A 14,715-nucleotide genomic window follows, 5' to 3' on the forward strand; every position below is an offset into this window, starting at 1 on the left:
CACTCATCAACTTAAGTTTTTTTTCGGAAAAATGGGCTGCAAAAGGAAGAGTAAAACTAACCACACACAAGTGTTCCTTTTAAAACCGCATCAAAAGGCATGCATTCGGACCAAACTCACAAACCTTTTTATACTGGTTCTTTTTTAAAAAAAAAACCACACACACTACTTAAATATAAAAATTTGTATGACTAACAGAGTTCTGCAGTCTGTTTTGTTAACACATGTCCTCATCAAGGAGAAGCTAGACCTTATTGTATTGTATTTGTTTACTAACACTGCTTTGTAGACAACGGTTGATTAAACTTTTAGGCCAAGTTTAGGCCAAACACAATTTCTGCACAGGCTACTCTTCCCAAACTAAAATATTTTACAGCATGCTTTGAGGGGTGTTATAAAGTCACTCTGCCACTTTCCTATCCAAACTGAGGCAATCTCCTGTATCCAGTGTTGGTACTGCCAGTCTGACCATCTTGTGGCACATAATCTGCCAAGTATATATATTTTTTTACTTTTTTTTTTACTTTACTGCTGTAATAGATACCAAATTACGTTATCACCCTCTGGCAAAAGCATACTGCATAAGGGACTATCTATTATTCAACAGTAGAGATAGACTCCATAGTTTAGAAACACTAAACAAAACTTCATAAATTCAGTGATCCGTGTTTCGACTAAAAGTCCTTTTTAAATGTCTTCAGTAACAGTGGAAATGCTTATCAGTGAATTTATTAAGTTTCTTCTAGCATTTAGGATCACAATCATTAAGAAGCTTTCAATAAGCACCACGTTTGTGGTGTGCATGATTTTATTGAAGTAATCCTTTGTCTTTACCTTTAATTCCTGTTAGTTATTGCCTTGATCCAAAGTTAAAAAAAAAATAAATAAAAAGCAGTGGCTCAAGGCTGTGGGTGGTGCATGTTTGATGGGTAGTCGTTAAGAGTTAATGAAATGGTATAAAAATACTGTTATGTGTGTCCTTTCAAGCAGATACAATTACAACTACTGTACAAACTCTCCGTTTTTATGTCTGATGTCATTAAACATGTCATTTGGCATTGGTAGCCAGAGCATCTGGAAAAACTGCTGTGAGAGAATTTATTTTTTATTTTTTATATTGATTTATAAAAGACTGAAATATGACTGAATCATACAAATAACTTTTTTTTTCTTCTCTAAGATAGAAGTCCTTTTTGTGTGATTGACAAACATTTTATTGTTCCCTCCCAGCAAATCTTTCCTCTCAAAGTCTACTGTATAGAATGATAATCTAACCAAGAGCTGCTTTCCTGGAAAGTACAATTGATCACAGGGTATGGGAAATACAAGACAGTACAGAGCATGTCTACCAAAGTAAGCTGTGGCAGGCAGGGGAAACCAATGGTATCAGAAGCAATGTTTTACTCCTCTAAAGGGATCATTTGTACCATCTACACTGCTCCATTATTACATTTAAATTGAAATTATTATTTAAATGTCTTACCTGTTTAATATCTAATTATGTGTGCTATGCAGGGATGGAAATAAAGCTCCTATTGCATAGTGGCTTCACCCATTCCAGGTTTTACTTTCAGCTTGTGTGTCTTATTAAACTAATTAAACCAGGAATGGATATGAAAGGGGAAGCATGTTTCCATGCCTGATATGTATGACTCCCCTCTTGCCTTGCTTACTAACTGTTCCAGAAAACGGTGGTCCTGAAAGTGAGGTGGACAGACATATCAGTGTTGCACGGGCTCCGATGCTTTGCTATTACATTTTTTCAACAAAAGTTTCTCACAGAAAATGTGTCTTTATTTATATAAATCTTCACAACTCTTAATGGCTAGAAAGCATCGTCTGTTTGGCTTTTTCTGTTAAACAGTCAATAAGGCACCTAAAATGACACTCAAACAGGCTTATTTCAAATGCCCCTTTTTTCTAACAGGTATTCTTGTGCCATCTAGTGGACAGTTTGATAGCTGTAGTTAAATACAATGAAAAAAAAAAGAAAACTGGCTAGTTTGGTTTATTATTAATTGCAATGTACGCCATTTGTATTTTTTTTTTTTTTTTTAGCAAACTCATCTCAAAGGTAACACAAGCTAAGATGTTTTATCAAGAAAACCAAGAGACTTCCCATCTGCCACTTGCAAATTTGATGTACACAGAAGCATTTTGTAATGCAGTGGTACTCAATGCTGGCCCTTGAGATCCATTCCAGTCCTGGTCTTTATTCCAATCAAGTCCTACATTAGTTAATTGACTCTTAACAGCTTAAATTAACTACATTAGAACCTGCTTTGTGTAAAACCCAGGAATGGAATGGATCTCAAAGGCCAGAGTTAAGTACCACTGTTATACTGCATACAAGTAAATACAGGGATGCAAAATAAGACTCTTATTACATAGTAGTTCCACTTATTCCAGGTTTTAATACAAGCTTGATTAGTCACAGTGTGTAGGTATAACAAGCTGAGGTGTGACTTATTAAACTCACAGTAAAACCAGGACTGAATCAAACTGAGTCTAGTTTCCATCTCTGAAATACCAAAATATGAACTGCAAATGAGTTTGAGTTTCTGACAATCTGACAGTCGCGATCGCCCTGAGAAGCCATTGCTTTCATTTTTAAAACACTGCATTTCTACAGTCACACCATCTCAGTAGACTGGTGCATTGAAGTGCTATTTTAAACTGTAGCGCACTAAAATAAACCTGGTGCCATCATGAGATTGAGAACATACTGTAGGGCCCCAGTCAGTTTAATATTTCAGTAGATCTGTGTCAAAATGCTTCTCAAGCTTCTCTTGAGTGCTAGTGGCTTGCCAGGGACATGGGTAACTAAGAGAAGATCAGCCAGTATGGCTTTGTAGGAGCGCCAGCACCACCTTATGCTTGTTTGGATGAAGTTTTCTACTATATTGCTGGCAATACACTACTGAGCAATAGATTGTGCCAGTGCTTAGTAATAAAAAGACCATGGTTGAATTTTGAAGATAATTACTTAAATTAGTTTAATTTAGTTTAATTACTTTGTGCCCGAAGGGCCAGCATAGGTACATCTAACTAGTGCAAACACTAAGAGACAGCTGACCATACTCAATAAAACAACAATAGGACAACACAATAATCCAAACAATTATTATACAGCTCAAGTCGTTTATGAAATGGCACCCCGAGATTAAATATGTTCAGCAAATAAATACATGGCAGCTATTGTTATTTTTTATATTACATGGATTAAAAAAATATGATAAACATATGTTGTTGTTCAAGATATGTGTCAAAACTACGCAGAACAGAACGTACTTTACGGGTTTATCTGCTACTAACTACAGTACCGGCGTCTTTTCGTAATGCATAAACACAATAACAAAATGTTGAATTCAGAACGGTACTGTAATCTTAAAAAGACGCCACCTACCGGCTTTACAAGGAAAATGCAACGCACGTTGCTCCAGTTTCGTAGCCTGACCAGAGGCTCTGCGGAAAGGCCGCATTGCTATACAGCAATGTTGTATAGCAATGGCTGTTGAAAACGGAACATGTTAAATTTGTGACAAATGTTTTTTGCTTGAGCTATTCTGGGTTGTTAATAAGTAGTTAAATTAGTTTCTACGTGTGTAGCTCTCATATTATGTTATTATTAAGCAGATAATGTGAAGATAAGAAGCAGATAATATAGCGTATGAATGGAAGACGGGACAGCATGGTTTCAGCTGTTTACACGGCAGGTTCCCTTTCAAGTGGAATGACAACCATTACCGAACGGGAAGAGCCTCTCTGACCGTCAATCACTGATCATAAATACACTCATCGGGTTTAGATACTAATCGAGGCCATGTAAAGCCAATTTTATGCGAAGCAGTATAAAAGGCCGAAGACGCAAAATCGACCTTTGAGGCTACGACGGGAGTGAAGCCGACCACCACAACATGTAAAAAGAGAGGGAAACAGTGTTTTTTCTGGGTAAAGAGTAAATTTCGTCAAAAAGAGTGCATCTCGACTCGACGACGAAAAAAAACATTTGAAATGAACCATCCCATCCCATCCCATCCCGAAAGGGGGGGGGGCGAACGGCCCCTCCCGAACGACCCCGTCTGTTCGTTGCTTGTATACCGAACAGTGCGTGTCACAGATTCTTTGACTTTCTTTGCTTTTATATATTATATATATATATATATATATATATATATATATATATATATATATATTATATATATATATATATACCTCTGATATAAACCTCTCCAAAAGTTCGTGACCCGCTGCTCTGTTGATTCCGCTCTCGTCTGACGCTGTACGGGTACAGACCACTAGAGAAAGCTTTCGTTTCCCTTCAAGTACGACTGCGCTGCTAGTTTCACTTGATTCAACTCAGTTTATGTAATAATTACAGTTTTATGAAGACCTATTCAGCTGCCAACATTTCCCGGAAAACGAGGAACATAATATCGACAACATAATACCAGCATTCTGACACAAACAGCGACGCTCAGGTTGTATTGTTTTGTCTAATGCCAGAGATATTGTAATTGAAAAAAAGATATCAATGGAATTTCAAGGTTCAGTGTTGTTATGAAAAGGCTTTCGCAAGCTGTGCCTCATGTGTGCGGAACATTGGATGCATATATAATCAGGAAACGGGGTTCCACAGGTCACTCGAGTTAATCACTACCTAGACCCGTGAAGGCTGTAAAGCACGGATAACACAGTAACACAGAGGCAGTATCGGCAATGCTTTCCTCCGGATAATATAACAACAGGGCCGTGCCGTCAGAGTCACTATGACAAGAGATTATGATGAAATTACTTCTTTTTTAGGTGAATGGGGACCCTTTCAAAGGGGGATTTTCTTTTTACTGAGTTCCAGCATCATTCCTAACGGCTTTAATGGTCTATCTGTCGTTTTCCTCGCTGACACGCCAAGTCACTGGTGTCATATTCCCACAAATACCAATATTAGTCTTCAATGGAGAAACGTGAGCATTCCTTTGGAGGAGGTGAATGGGGAATTGCAGTACAGTAAATGCAAAAGATACAGCCTGGGCGTGATCCGAAACCTGTCCGCTATGAATTACCTGCCACATGTGGATGTAAATGTCACCGAGATAAAGCAGGAGCGTTGTCTCGATGGCTGGGAATACAGCCAGGAGACGTACATATCCACAATAGTAACGCAGGTGAGTAGGGGTCTCATTTCTGACTCGGAGACGCCAGTTATATGTAATACCAATAGTAGGGAGGGACGGTTTCAGCTTTTTATCAATTTATTTGTGTTAGTTTTTTTTTTTTTCTGTAAATATGCCGTTTAATAAATACGTTTTTCATCTAAACATTCAGATATGACAATGTAAACATTTTGTAGCTATTTATAAATAAATAAATAATAAGAATAATCTGTCCATTTTCTTTGCCATATTTCAATTGTTATTAGTTTACTTTAAAAGGAGTTGACTTTACTAGCCACGTAAGGTCAAGTATTTAATTACAATAACATCTTAGTAAATCTAAATTTCACTTCTTCTAAAACATCAGCCCTGCTGCTAGATTTGAAATGTGCCAAACTAGGCAGCTGCTTCATAAAGCACTATAAACAACTGCTAAATATATCAAACTTTGGCACCAAATAACTCAACAAATCTCAATTTCCAGGATGTTTTCTCACCTGATTTTTATAGCTAGATTGTGGAAAATATAAGATGCAGCCAAAGTAGGCACTTAGTTCTGTTATGTCACACAGTATGTCAAAGAATTAACATTTCCAGCATCTTTTTTCATTTGACTCTTGTACTAAACTGCCCCCACTGCTAGGCTGTGGAATACAGTAACATTTTATCTTGGAATATTTGAGATATTGTATGACAAACTAAGCACTTAAGACGCACAACCAATGAATAATAGATTGCAAACTTGGATCTAAATCTAATGGACGGCAATCATTCAAAATGCTTATTGTTACAAAAAGTAACTAGTTTGGCACACAATATTTCAAATTTTAGCAGAGAAAATAGTAAAGTATAATATTCACCTGAAAAAAAGTTCCTGGAATCTGAGATTTAAATTTTTTTATTATTTTTTTTTTTGCATTAGGATCAATAGAATGCAATTCAACAACAGTGGCTGTTGTTTTTTCCTGTGTATTAAAATGCTTTGCAAATGTAACTTCTCAGCTTTCAATAAGTACCAAGCTGCTTACTTTTTTTTTTTTTTAATCCCATTTTAATAAATTCTTTGTTTTCCTTATTACTCAGACCAGACCAAGACAGCAGGTTCCAGTGTTTCTAAAGTGTTTAGTGTTTCTTTGTCACCAGCATTATTAGGAACCAGGAAACAGCAGGAATGTTTTTTAATTTTTATTGTGTTATCTAGAGTTTTAAAATACCTCCATATTGTAGGTGTTAATTGCAAGCAAAAACAGAGGCTTGTGATATATTGAGAGGTGAGATGTTATATGTTTCCTTTATTAAAATTCTAACATGTTGGTTATTATTATATAAAGATAGTGAATGGGCTCCAGCCCCAATGTTCAGAGTTGTCCAGGCTCAGTTTTTGAGAGGGCAGACAGGCCACTGTGTGTCAAGGTCTTGTAACTGAGCCCTGCTCCTGTTCTCTCTGTTGCAGTGGGACCTTGTGTGCGGCAATGACTGGAAAATACCTCTTACTACTTCAATCTTCTATTTGGGGGTGCTGTGTGGATCCTTTATATCGGGACAGTTGTCAGACAGGTACTCTGACAGAATGGCATTCCCCATTATTTCTTTATTGATTTATTTAGTTATTGGTGAATTTTACAAATACGAAATACTGCTGGGAACCACATCAGATCCCCAAATATATATATGTTGCTCCACGATTCAGCGGCTCATCCAGGAAAGGCACAGGTGCAGTGCAGGGTGAGCTGTTTCACCGGGAGCCTGCTGGTTGCAACTGTGGTCATGAGCACTTGATCTTGGCTGAGTTCTCATCAGCTTTTGCGCTCGCTTGGATTGTCAATCACCTGAGCTTAGTTTAGCTCATGTAGCGACTCCTCCTGGTCCAACTCTGTGCAGAAATGTTCCTTACACCCACGGTTCAGTAGCCTGGTAATAGCCGTTGCTTAGTTCAGGTGTAAAGAGGCGATTGACACCAGTAATAAATGGTCAAGTGAGAACATGCCTTGTTTAACATATAACATACTATCACTATATAAAAAAAAAAAAACATTTTGTAACTATAAGCTTGCATAGCAGCTGTGTGTCTTATTGCTAAATACAATATATTTTTTTTTTTTTTTTTTTTTTGGAGGTATGGGAGGAAGTTAGTACTGTTTGGGACCATGGCAGTTCAGACTTGCTTCAGCGTCGTCCAGGTCTTCGCTCCAAACTGGGTGGCATTCTGTGTGCTCTTCTTCATAGTGGGGATGGGTCAGATCTCCAACTACGTGGCAGCATTTGTACTGGGTATGTTGGCTTTGTGTCGACCAGTTGCCAGTTACAAATAGACAAGCCTGCTTGCCTGTAAGTAGAATGTGCATCATGTTCTGCAGTATGAGATCCGTCTTGTATAACTCATTATACAGCAACCACACGCCCTTTCATCTATTATCTTCAAATGACACCTGCTGTAAAACAACTGCTTGCTGATAAAGGGACGCCTAAGCCCTGCCCTCAGAAAGCTTCTGTGGACTACAGTGGTAACTAAATAAATAACTTAAAAGAGATGTAGTGTAATAGTGATAATGGCATGGATGTAGTGTGTTGCTCTGTAACAGTGAAATACCCTTGTTCAAATAATGCACTTGGCCACAGCAATGCCATTATACCCTTACTTATCTACCCCAATTGTAAGTTCAGGAGGTTCTTTGGAAACTGCAAGCAGCATCGTTCAGTGGAGATTAGATTCTATGATAAGTTTTACTAGAAAGGTTGTTACACAAGGGACTTGGTGGTAAATTATGTAGTTAACACTTTGCTTATGGGAGTCCAATTGATCGTGTCAATGGGGGTGATTCACTAACATTCCTTTAATCATTAAAGCAAATTAGACTTTAACTTTGAAATTGATCCATTCAGCATTTTCTCTGTTGTAATCTCCCTGGAATGACTTAATCAGGTTAATTTTTTTTTTTTTTAACTGTACCAAGTCTTTGTACAAGTGCTTAGGCTCTATTAAGAAAGAGGTGCTGATGTCGTAGAACTATGATTCCCAAACTGCAGTCCGTGGATGATTTCCCTGACATCCACACCTTAAGTCAATCATAATTACAATTACATTTACAGCAGACTTATTTGCTGAAACTGCAATTACAATTACAATGCTATTGTGTTCAATTACAATTACAGTATCAATTATGCTGCAATTCTAATTACAATTACACTAAAAAGTAATACAACCAATACATTAACATGTTAACTATTTATTCTAAATAACCCAGCAATAAACACTGGGACAAATACATAAACATTATATATTATCATTTTTCAAACAAACAGGGTCAAAAGTGGATGAAAATACAAGAATAACGATCGAATGGCAAATAGTTGACCCCAGGTCTGCTGACATCTAGCAAAGCAATCTACAGGAACGGAGTTAGCAGACTTTAATTTTCTTCCCAACAGGAACCGAAATCTTAGGCAAGACCGCTCGCGTGCTCTATTCCACGCTGGGAGTGTGCCTTTTCTTTGCGATCGGCTACATGCTGCTGCCTTTATTTGCTTTCTGCATCAGAGACTGGAGGATGCTGCAGCTGGCCTTATCTGTCCCTGGGTTTCTTTACATCCCTCTCTGGTGGTAGGTTTGAATGATGAAAATGATATAATTTTTTATTAAGAAGCTTTTGTAGTACAAGTGCAATGCAGCAGGTTGTTTAAACACAGTTTATATGTGGTTGTGGATTAACCTTGTTATTACTATGTAATCACACATGCAATTACATAGTAAGTGCAGTGTCGATAGAAAGACTGAAGTGTTAGTATAGTTTGTAAGAATTGGCAAGGTCAGAATAGGTTCTTGCTTAGCTTTAAATCTGCATACAGTATGTGTTTGTTCAAAGTGCTCTAACTAACCACTGCAGAATGTGGTGCCATTGCCTAGCTACTGGTGTTCATTGAGTCTGATTTGCTAGGACAGTACTAATCTTTACGTTTTTGCAGAGTTTGCAGTAAACAAGACATAACGTTTTGTATTTTCTTTTTGGTTTTTTGAAGCATGGTTTTCAGTTCTGCAGTACCATAGCTTAGCCAGTTGAAGGCAGCTGTTAATATCTGTGCTGGTGTGTTCCCGGGCTGCTGGATTCACGCTGGGTTGCTGTTTGTGTTGCAGGTTCATCCCAGAGTCTCCCCGGTGGCTGCTGTCGCAGGGCAGAGTGGAGGAGGCTGAACAAATCCTGCAAGATGCTGCCAGGAAAAATGGGGTCGCTGCACCCACCAGAATCTTTGAACCTGGAGAGGTACCGGCACTTTTCCATTGCACAGGGGTGGAAATAAGCATAGCCGTTTCATTCATTCCAGATTTTAATACCCACTTGATTAGCCACTGTGTATTGGTAACAAGCCCAGGTGTTTTCTTATTAAACCCACAGTAAAATCGGGAATGGATCAAACTGCTATGCAGTGGGAGTCTTATTTCCATCCCTGTAGGATATCTTAACCTTTTCAATGTCGCAGTGTACAGTTCCATCAGTATGTGAGCAATGGAATCATTACATGCAGAGGACAGGGTGATACACATGTTTATTAACCCTACCTTATAAGTTATGTGTGCTGTAATTATAGCTTACTCAAAACCACATTCTACAAATTCTATTCTACTCATTTTATACTGCGGGAACATGTTATGATAACCGTAACATCAGACAGGTGGAAGTTGGATTCCATACTAAAAATGAAGTTCTATTCTTAAGTTCTATTCTTAAATGTAAACAGCTGGCCTGCATAATTCCACAGTAATAAGAAGTGTGGTGCTATAAGAATGTTTAGAGGGGGCGGCACTCATCCTTACACAAGGTTCACACATCTGCATTTGTGACAATTCGGACATTGAGTGACTTCAATGTAGTGGAAACTGGAGTTTCTTTACAACAGTTTCGGTTTGTCTAAGGGTTTTGTTTTTTAATTGGTAGCTATGTAACTGTTTTATTTGCACATCATTTTTTTAAATGTTGATAGTATACATTTACATTTACATTTAAAATAAAAACTACAGACAACAGTAACTAAAAATAAATAAAATGCTAAACATCTGTACGCAGCCCAAATATATTGCAATTGAAACATGTTTTAATTCAATTTGGTCAAATATCCTTTTGTTGAAAAGGGTCAAATATGATTTGGGATTTGGGTTGAGAATATCACATACACCTGTTGTATAAGAAAATATGTTTTAGGTGCCATTATTATTATTATAATTCTGAATTCAGATCTTGCATTTGGAGTTGGGAATGCAGTCAGAGGAATAGGTGTTTGCATGGGCTTTATATAAACTGTGTAACTTTATACTGTCTATTGAAGTGGTGTCAGTTTACTTGACATAATTACATTATGTTAAAGTAAGCCTTGCCAAGGTTGCATAAATATACTGTACAAATAAACTGAGCATTACAACTTGTAACTTGATATCCGAATGCAAGTTTCAAAAAGAGAGCACAGCTTTAAACTGGGATTAGCAGCAAATGGACCATTAGGACCTTTCAGCTGAGCAGGCATTGTTTCTGAAAGTACTGCTTGCCAATTTGGAAGTAAATCGGATGAATTTGTACAATAAATCGTTTGTTCTGCTCAGTGCTTGTTTAGCTGGATCATAATGGGGTTTATGGTCCTATTATATAAAAGGCTTTGAAGTTTCTGAGTCTTTTAATTATTTTAGGGTTTGTCGCTTCAGTTTTTTAATACCTTGTTAATGGACCAGCTAGGGTGTCGCAAAGATTAGAGAACCTTTGGAGAATGTAAATGGCCCTTCATCAGGTGAATATCGGCTTTGAAGAATATATTATAGTGTACATAATTACATCCTCATTCATAGATATACTGAAAACTCACTATTTTAACAATTAGCCACAACGTTTCAACCTCTGCCTTTGTCAGATAGCATTCTTCTTCATGAAGTATTTCCAGTGATTGATGAGTATCCTGTTGGATCCTGATTCTCCATGGATACAGAGCTGCTTGCTGCTTTTGAATTCTCCAGCTCTATCTTGCTGGTTTAAGAAATAGATGGCTCAGTTTATGTTACAATAGCAAGCCTGTGTAGGTTACAAGAAAAAGAGAAATACCAAGAAAGCAGACTGCAGCAACTTCGTCTGCTTTTTGAGACGAGAGATGAGCTGTGTGGTTGTTTGTCAGTCTGCCTCTGTGCTTGGGAGAATATCCTTCATGTTTGACTCTTCTAACTTCGTAAAAGTCAAAGTATGTTGTGAGAATGTGTGTAATGTTGTACTGTGTACTCGCATACCTGATAGTGTGTGTGTGCATCAAACAAAATTATGTGAATTCCTGCCACACACAGAGCACAATATTCATTTAGATATATATTTCTACACACACACGCGCGTATGGTTGATTATGTGTTTGTTTGTAGAAAAAATGCTGTTTTGATCTTCAGGTATCAGATTGGACATCTAAAAGTAATCAGTCCCATAGCGTCCTGGATCTGCTAAGGACCAAAAACATCTGCACCATGACGATTATGTTCTTTACTGTGTGGTGAGTACCAAGGATTGGGAGCAATTGATTTGATGTGCACTGCCCTGCCAAGAATCACTGGCATGCTGTATGCCCCTTTGGGTTAAGCTGCAGCTATACGGTATGTATAGCATTAGTGCACACTATGGACAGCCCCATTGGAAAATAATCTAGTGTACTGCACTGCAGGACACATTACCATGCCTCGTTGACTCCGAACTGTTGTGCCCCATTTCCTTCTGCCACGCTCTTCATTTTCTTTTCTTTTTTAGGATGACAGTAAGTGTTGGATACTTTGGCCTGTCTTTGAACACACCCAATTTGCACGGTGACCCCTATTTAAACTGCTTCTTCTCAGCTGCCACTGAAGTCCCGGCGTACATTGTCGCCTGGTTACTCCTGCGATGGTTTCCGAGGCGGTACAGCATGTCTGCCACACTCTTCCTCGGTGGAGCTCTTCTTTTCTGCATTCATCTTGTTCCACCAAGTGAGGTTTACCTTCAGATACTGAGAACCATCTGCAGTCATTATGAAACAGCATGGCTAGTGGTTTCAAGGGGAAGTGATTGGTCGTGATTATTGCATTCCTCAAAGTTTCCCTATAGCTAAAGTTAGCGGAATACAATTGCCTGAATGATTGAGTTTTATTAGACAAGGCCCCTTGTCAAAATATTTGTCTACCACAAGTCTCTGAGTATTTATGATTGAGTATTATGGATAAATCCACTATTCTGAGCTTCTTTTAAAGGTCATCGCTTTGCAAGAGATTTTTTAGGTAAATGATAATTTTAAAAAAGCATATGATTGTCAAAATGCTTGTTGAGTAGACATTGTATGATTGAGTGTGGATAAAGAAGCAAATATCAAAAACTAGCAAGAGTACGTTAAAGGTGAAATTTTGGCCACGTTGTCTGAAACCCATTTGCTTCTGTCTTGGGTTTCATTCCCGGCACCCTTTATTGGAGATTGAATGTTTACCCAACCTTCATGATATTTTATTTGGATTTTTATTCCAGATTTAACAATGGTGTCTACCGCACTAGAGATGGTTGGAAAATTTGGCATCACAGCTGCGTTTTCTGTAGTGTACGTCTTCACAGCAGAGGTGTACCCAACTGTAGTGAGGAACATGGCGGTGGGAACTTGTTCCATGGGGTCCAGACTGGGCAGCATCATCTCTCCGTACTTCATCTACCTGGGTAAGAAACTGCACAGCCCACCTGCTTCAGGGAGGGCTGCTTTTACCTGTTCACCTGACACCTGAACGAAAAGCTTCAACACCGAGGCAATACCTTCACTGGTGGGATACCAGGGACCACATAGTTTCAAAGTGTTTTCTCCATTCTTTAAGTAACACCTCATTTTTTTTAAAGGAGAAAAAAAAAAAAAAGCATATATATTGTTTATTTATTTATTTTTTAGGTGAAAATACACTGAGACAGGTATTGTTTATGGAATAATTGTATTGCCTATTATCACTTTAAATAGAATGGAACATGTGAATCATAAAAAGGTCCAATGTCCAGAGCAGTCAGGATAGTGGGGAAATATTGAAGTGTGATGTTGGCTACAGCTGTCCCAATGAGTAAAATAAACAGAGCACCCTGTGTGCATTCTTGGTATCTTAGTAACAGAGAGTGTATGACCACACTTTTTTTTTTTCCCTTTCTATTTATTTTTTTGTCTGCATTCTGACACAGGTACGTATGACAAGTATTTGCCTTACTTTCTGATGGGGAGCCTCACAATGTTGTCAGGTGTTCTCATTCTCCTTATACCTGAGAGTTTCAGAGTGCCCATGCCTGAGACCATCAACGAGATGCAGATGATTAAAGGGTAGGTAACACCGTGTTACTGGATCAACCAGAACCAAACAAGCCTGCCCAAGTGGCTGTTTTACCCACATGCGATATTGCAGGAAGACTAGCAGCTCTACAACCAGGAAAATTAAATAGAGAACATACTGTAAACTCGGAAGAATATTAGAAACACAGTAAAGCCTGTTGTAAGAAAACCAGTGTTCCCAACATTAATTTTTCTTGTGTATGTGTGTATATATACAGTGTGTATGTGAGCTCTGTGTGCGCCTCAGTCCTATCCTGATGACCCCAGCCTGACATTCAGATCAGGACCTCTTTCAAGTTATAAACGTACAACCTGAGTACTAGATTACTTGTATTATGTGGAAATGATGTCACAGTAAGTCCTGTCGCTGTCCTGTTTTTTTATGATTCGGTGCTCTTACCTTTGGTGGGTTTGGTATCAGATGTGTGGTGATTTAGTCGAATATGTCCACCAGAGGGAGATAATAAGAAGAACTGCGTTCTCGACTGTCTAAAGAATTAAGGTTTGAGAACTCCTCCAGTGCAGTGTGTTCACTGTATATTCTGCAGTTGTGAGTTGTGAATGAGTTTTTCTCCCTGACAATTTTTTTCTTTTTTTTTCTACAGCCTGAAACCTAAAATGTCACACAAACCCCGAAGCCCTGCTGAGGCAGAATAAAGGAATACTGCAGTTTTTAAAGAAACAGAAGCTATGCTCTGAGCAGCATCTTCTTCAACTAGACTAGTCTGAATCCAGTGTGCAGAATTGGCACCTACAGGACAATACTCTTTCCAACCGTGTGCTAATGTTGAATCTATATGCCTTATCCATGACAGTCAGGGTGCTGACAGTTTTATAGACTCAGATTAAAACTGGACTGGCAAGCAACATTCTCCATACTTCATTATTGTAAATCAAAAATCTAAATGAGAAACAATGTATTTCTTTATTTATTTGTTTATTTATTGCATTTATATAGCGTTTTTTATACAAAAGCATCGCAAAACACTGTGCAGTACACATCGGAAAAAAAAGAACAGACCACAATCCATTTGTATAGCATGTCACACACACAACTGCCACAGTCAGACCATTTAAATAACAGTATACACATAGTTATACAAAAGCAACACGTTTACAGTTACATTAAAAACCACTAAGATAGGAAAGCCATTTTATAAAAGTGTTTTTAGTCTTGACTTGAAAACTGTAATGGTCCCAGATTTTAAATCAATTCTATGCTGCACAG

At 38.1% G+C, this 14,715-nt stretch overlaps 1 protein-coding gene across 2 annotated transcripts; it reads left to right on the forward strand.

Moving 5' to 3' along the window:
• Positions 1-4,239: 4,239 nt before the first annotated feature.
• LOC121297427 (solute carrier family 22 member 5-like) lies at positions 4,240-14,471 on the forward strand. 2 transcript variants are annotated; one of them, XM_041223746.1, is made up of 10 exons: positions 4,240-5,165; positions 6,607-6,710; positions 7,270-7,424; positions 8,583-8,754; positions 9,286-9,412; positions 11,563-11,663; positions 11,915-12,129; positions 12,659-12,841; positions 13,343-13,478; positions 14,093-14,471. In XM_041223746.1, exons 1-10 carry the CDS (start codon positions 4,770-4,772, stop codon positions 14,142-14,144), a joined length of 1,641 nt encoding a protein of 546 aa, XP_041079680.1. In that variant the 5' UTR covers positions 4,240-4,769; the 3' UTR covers positions 14,145-14,471. The 2 variants fall into 2 exon arrangements, with proteins under 2 accessions (XP_041079680.1, XP_041079681.1); XM_041223747.1 differs by lacking the exon at positions 13,343-13,478.
• Positions 14,472-14,715: the final 244 nt, after the last annotated feature.

This window comes from Polyodon spathula, chromosome 22 (assembly GCF_017654505.1).
Source record: "Polyodon spathula isolate WHYD16114869_AA chromosome 22, ASM1765450v1, whole genome shotgun sequence".
Lineage (NCBI taxonomy): Eukaryota > Metazoa > Chordata > Actinopteri > Acipenseriformes > Polyodontidae > Polyodon > Polyodon spathula.

What these genes read in the sequence shown, in the direction of transcription:
- LOC121297427 (XM_041223746.1), top strand. Translation starts at nt 4,770, where the DNA reads ATGACAAGAGATTATGATGAAATTACTTCTTTTTTAGGTGAATGGGGA. An exon ending in TATCCACAATAGTAACGCAG is followed by an intron (nt 5,166 to 6,606) that starts GTGAGTAGGGGT and finishes TCTCTGTTGCAG; the next exon opens with TGGGACCTTGTGTGCGGCAA. An exon ending in CATTCATCTTGTTCCACCAA is followed by an intron (nt 12,130 to 12,658) that starts GTGAGGTTTACC and finishes TTTTTATTCCAG; the next exon opens with ATTTAACAATGGTGTCTACC.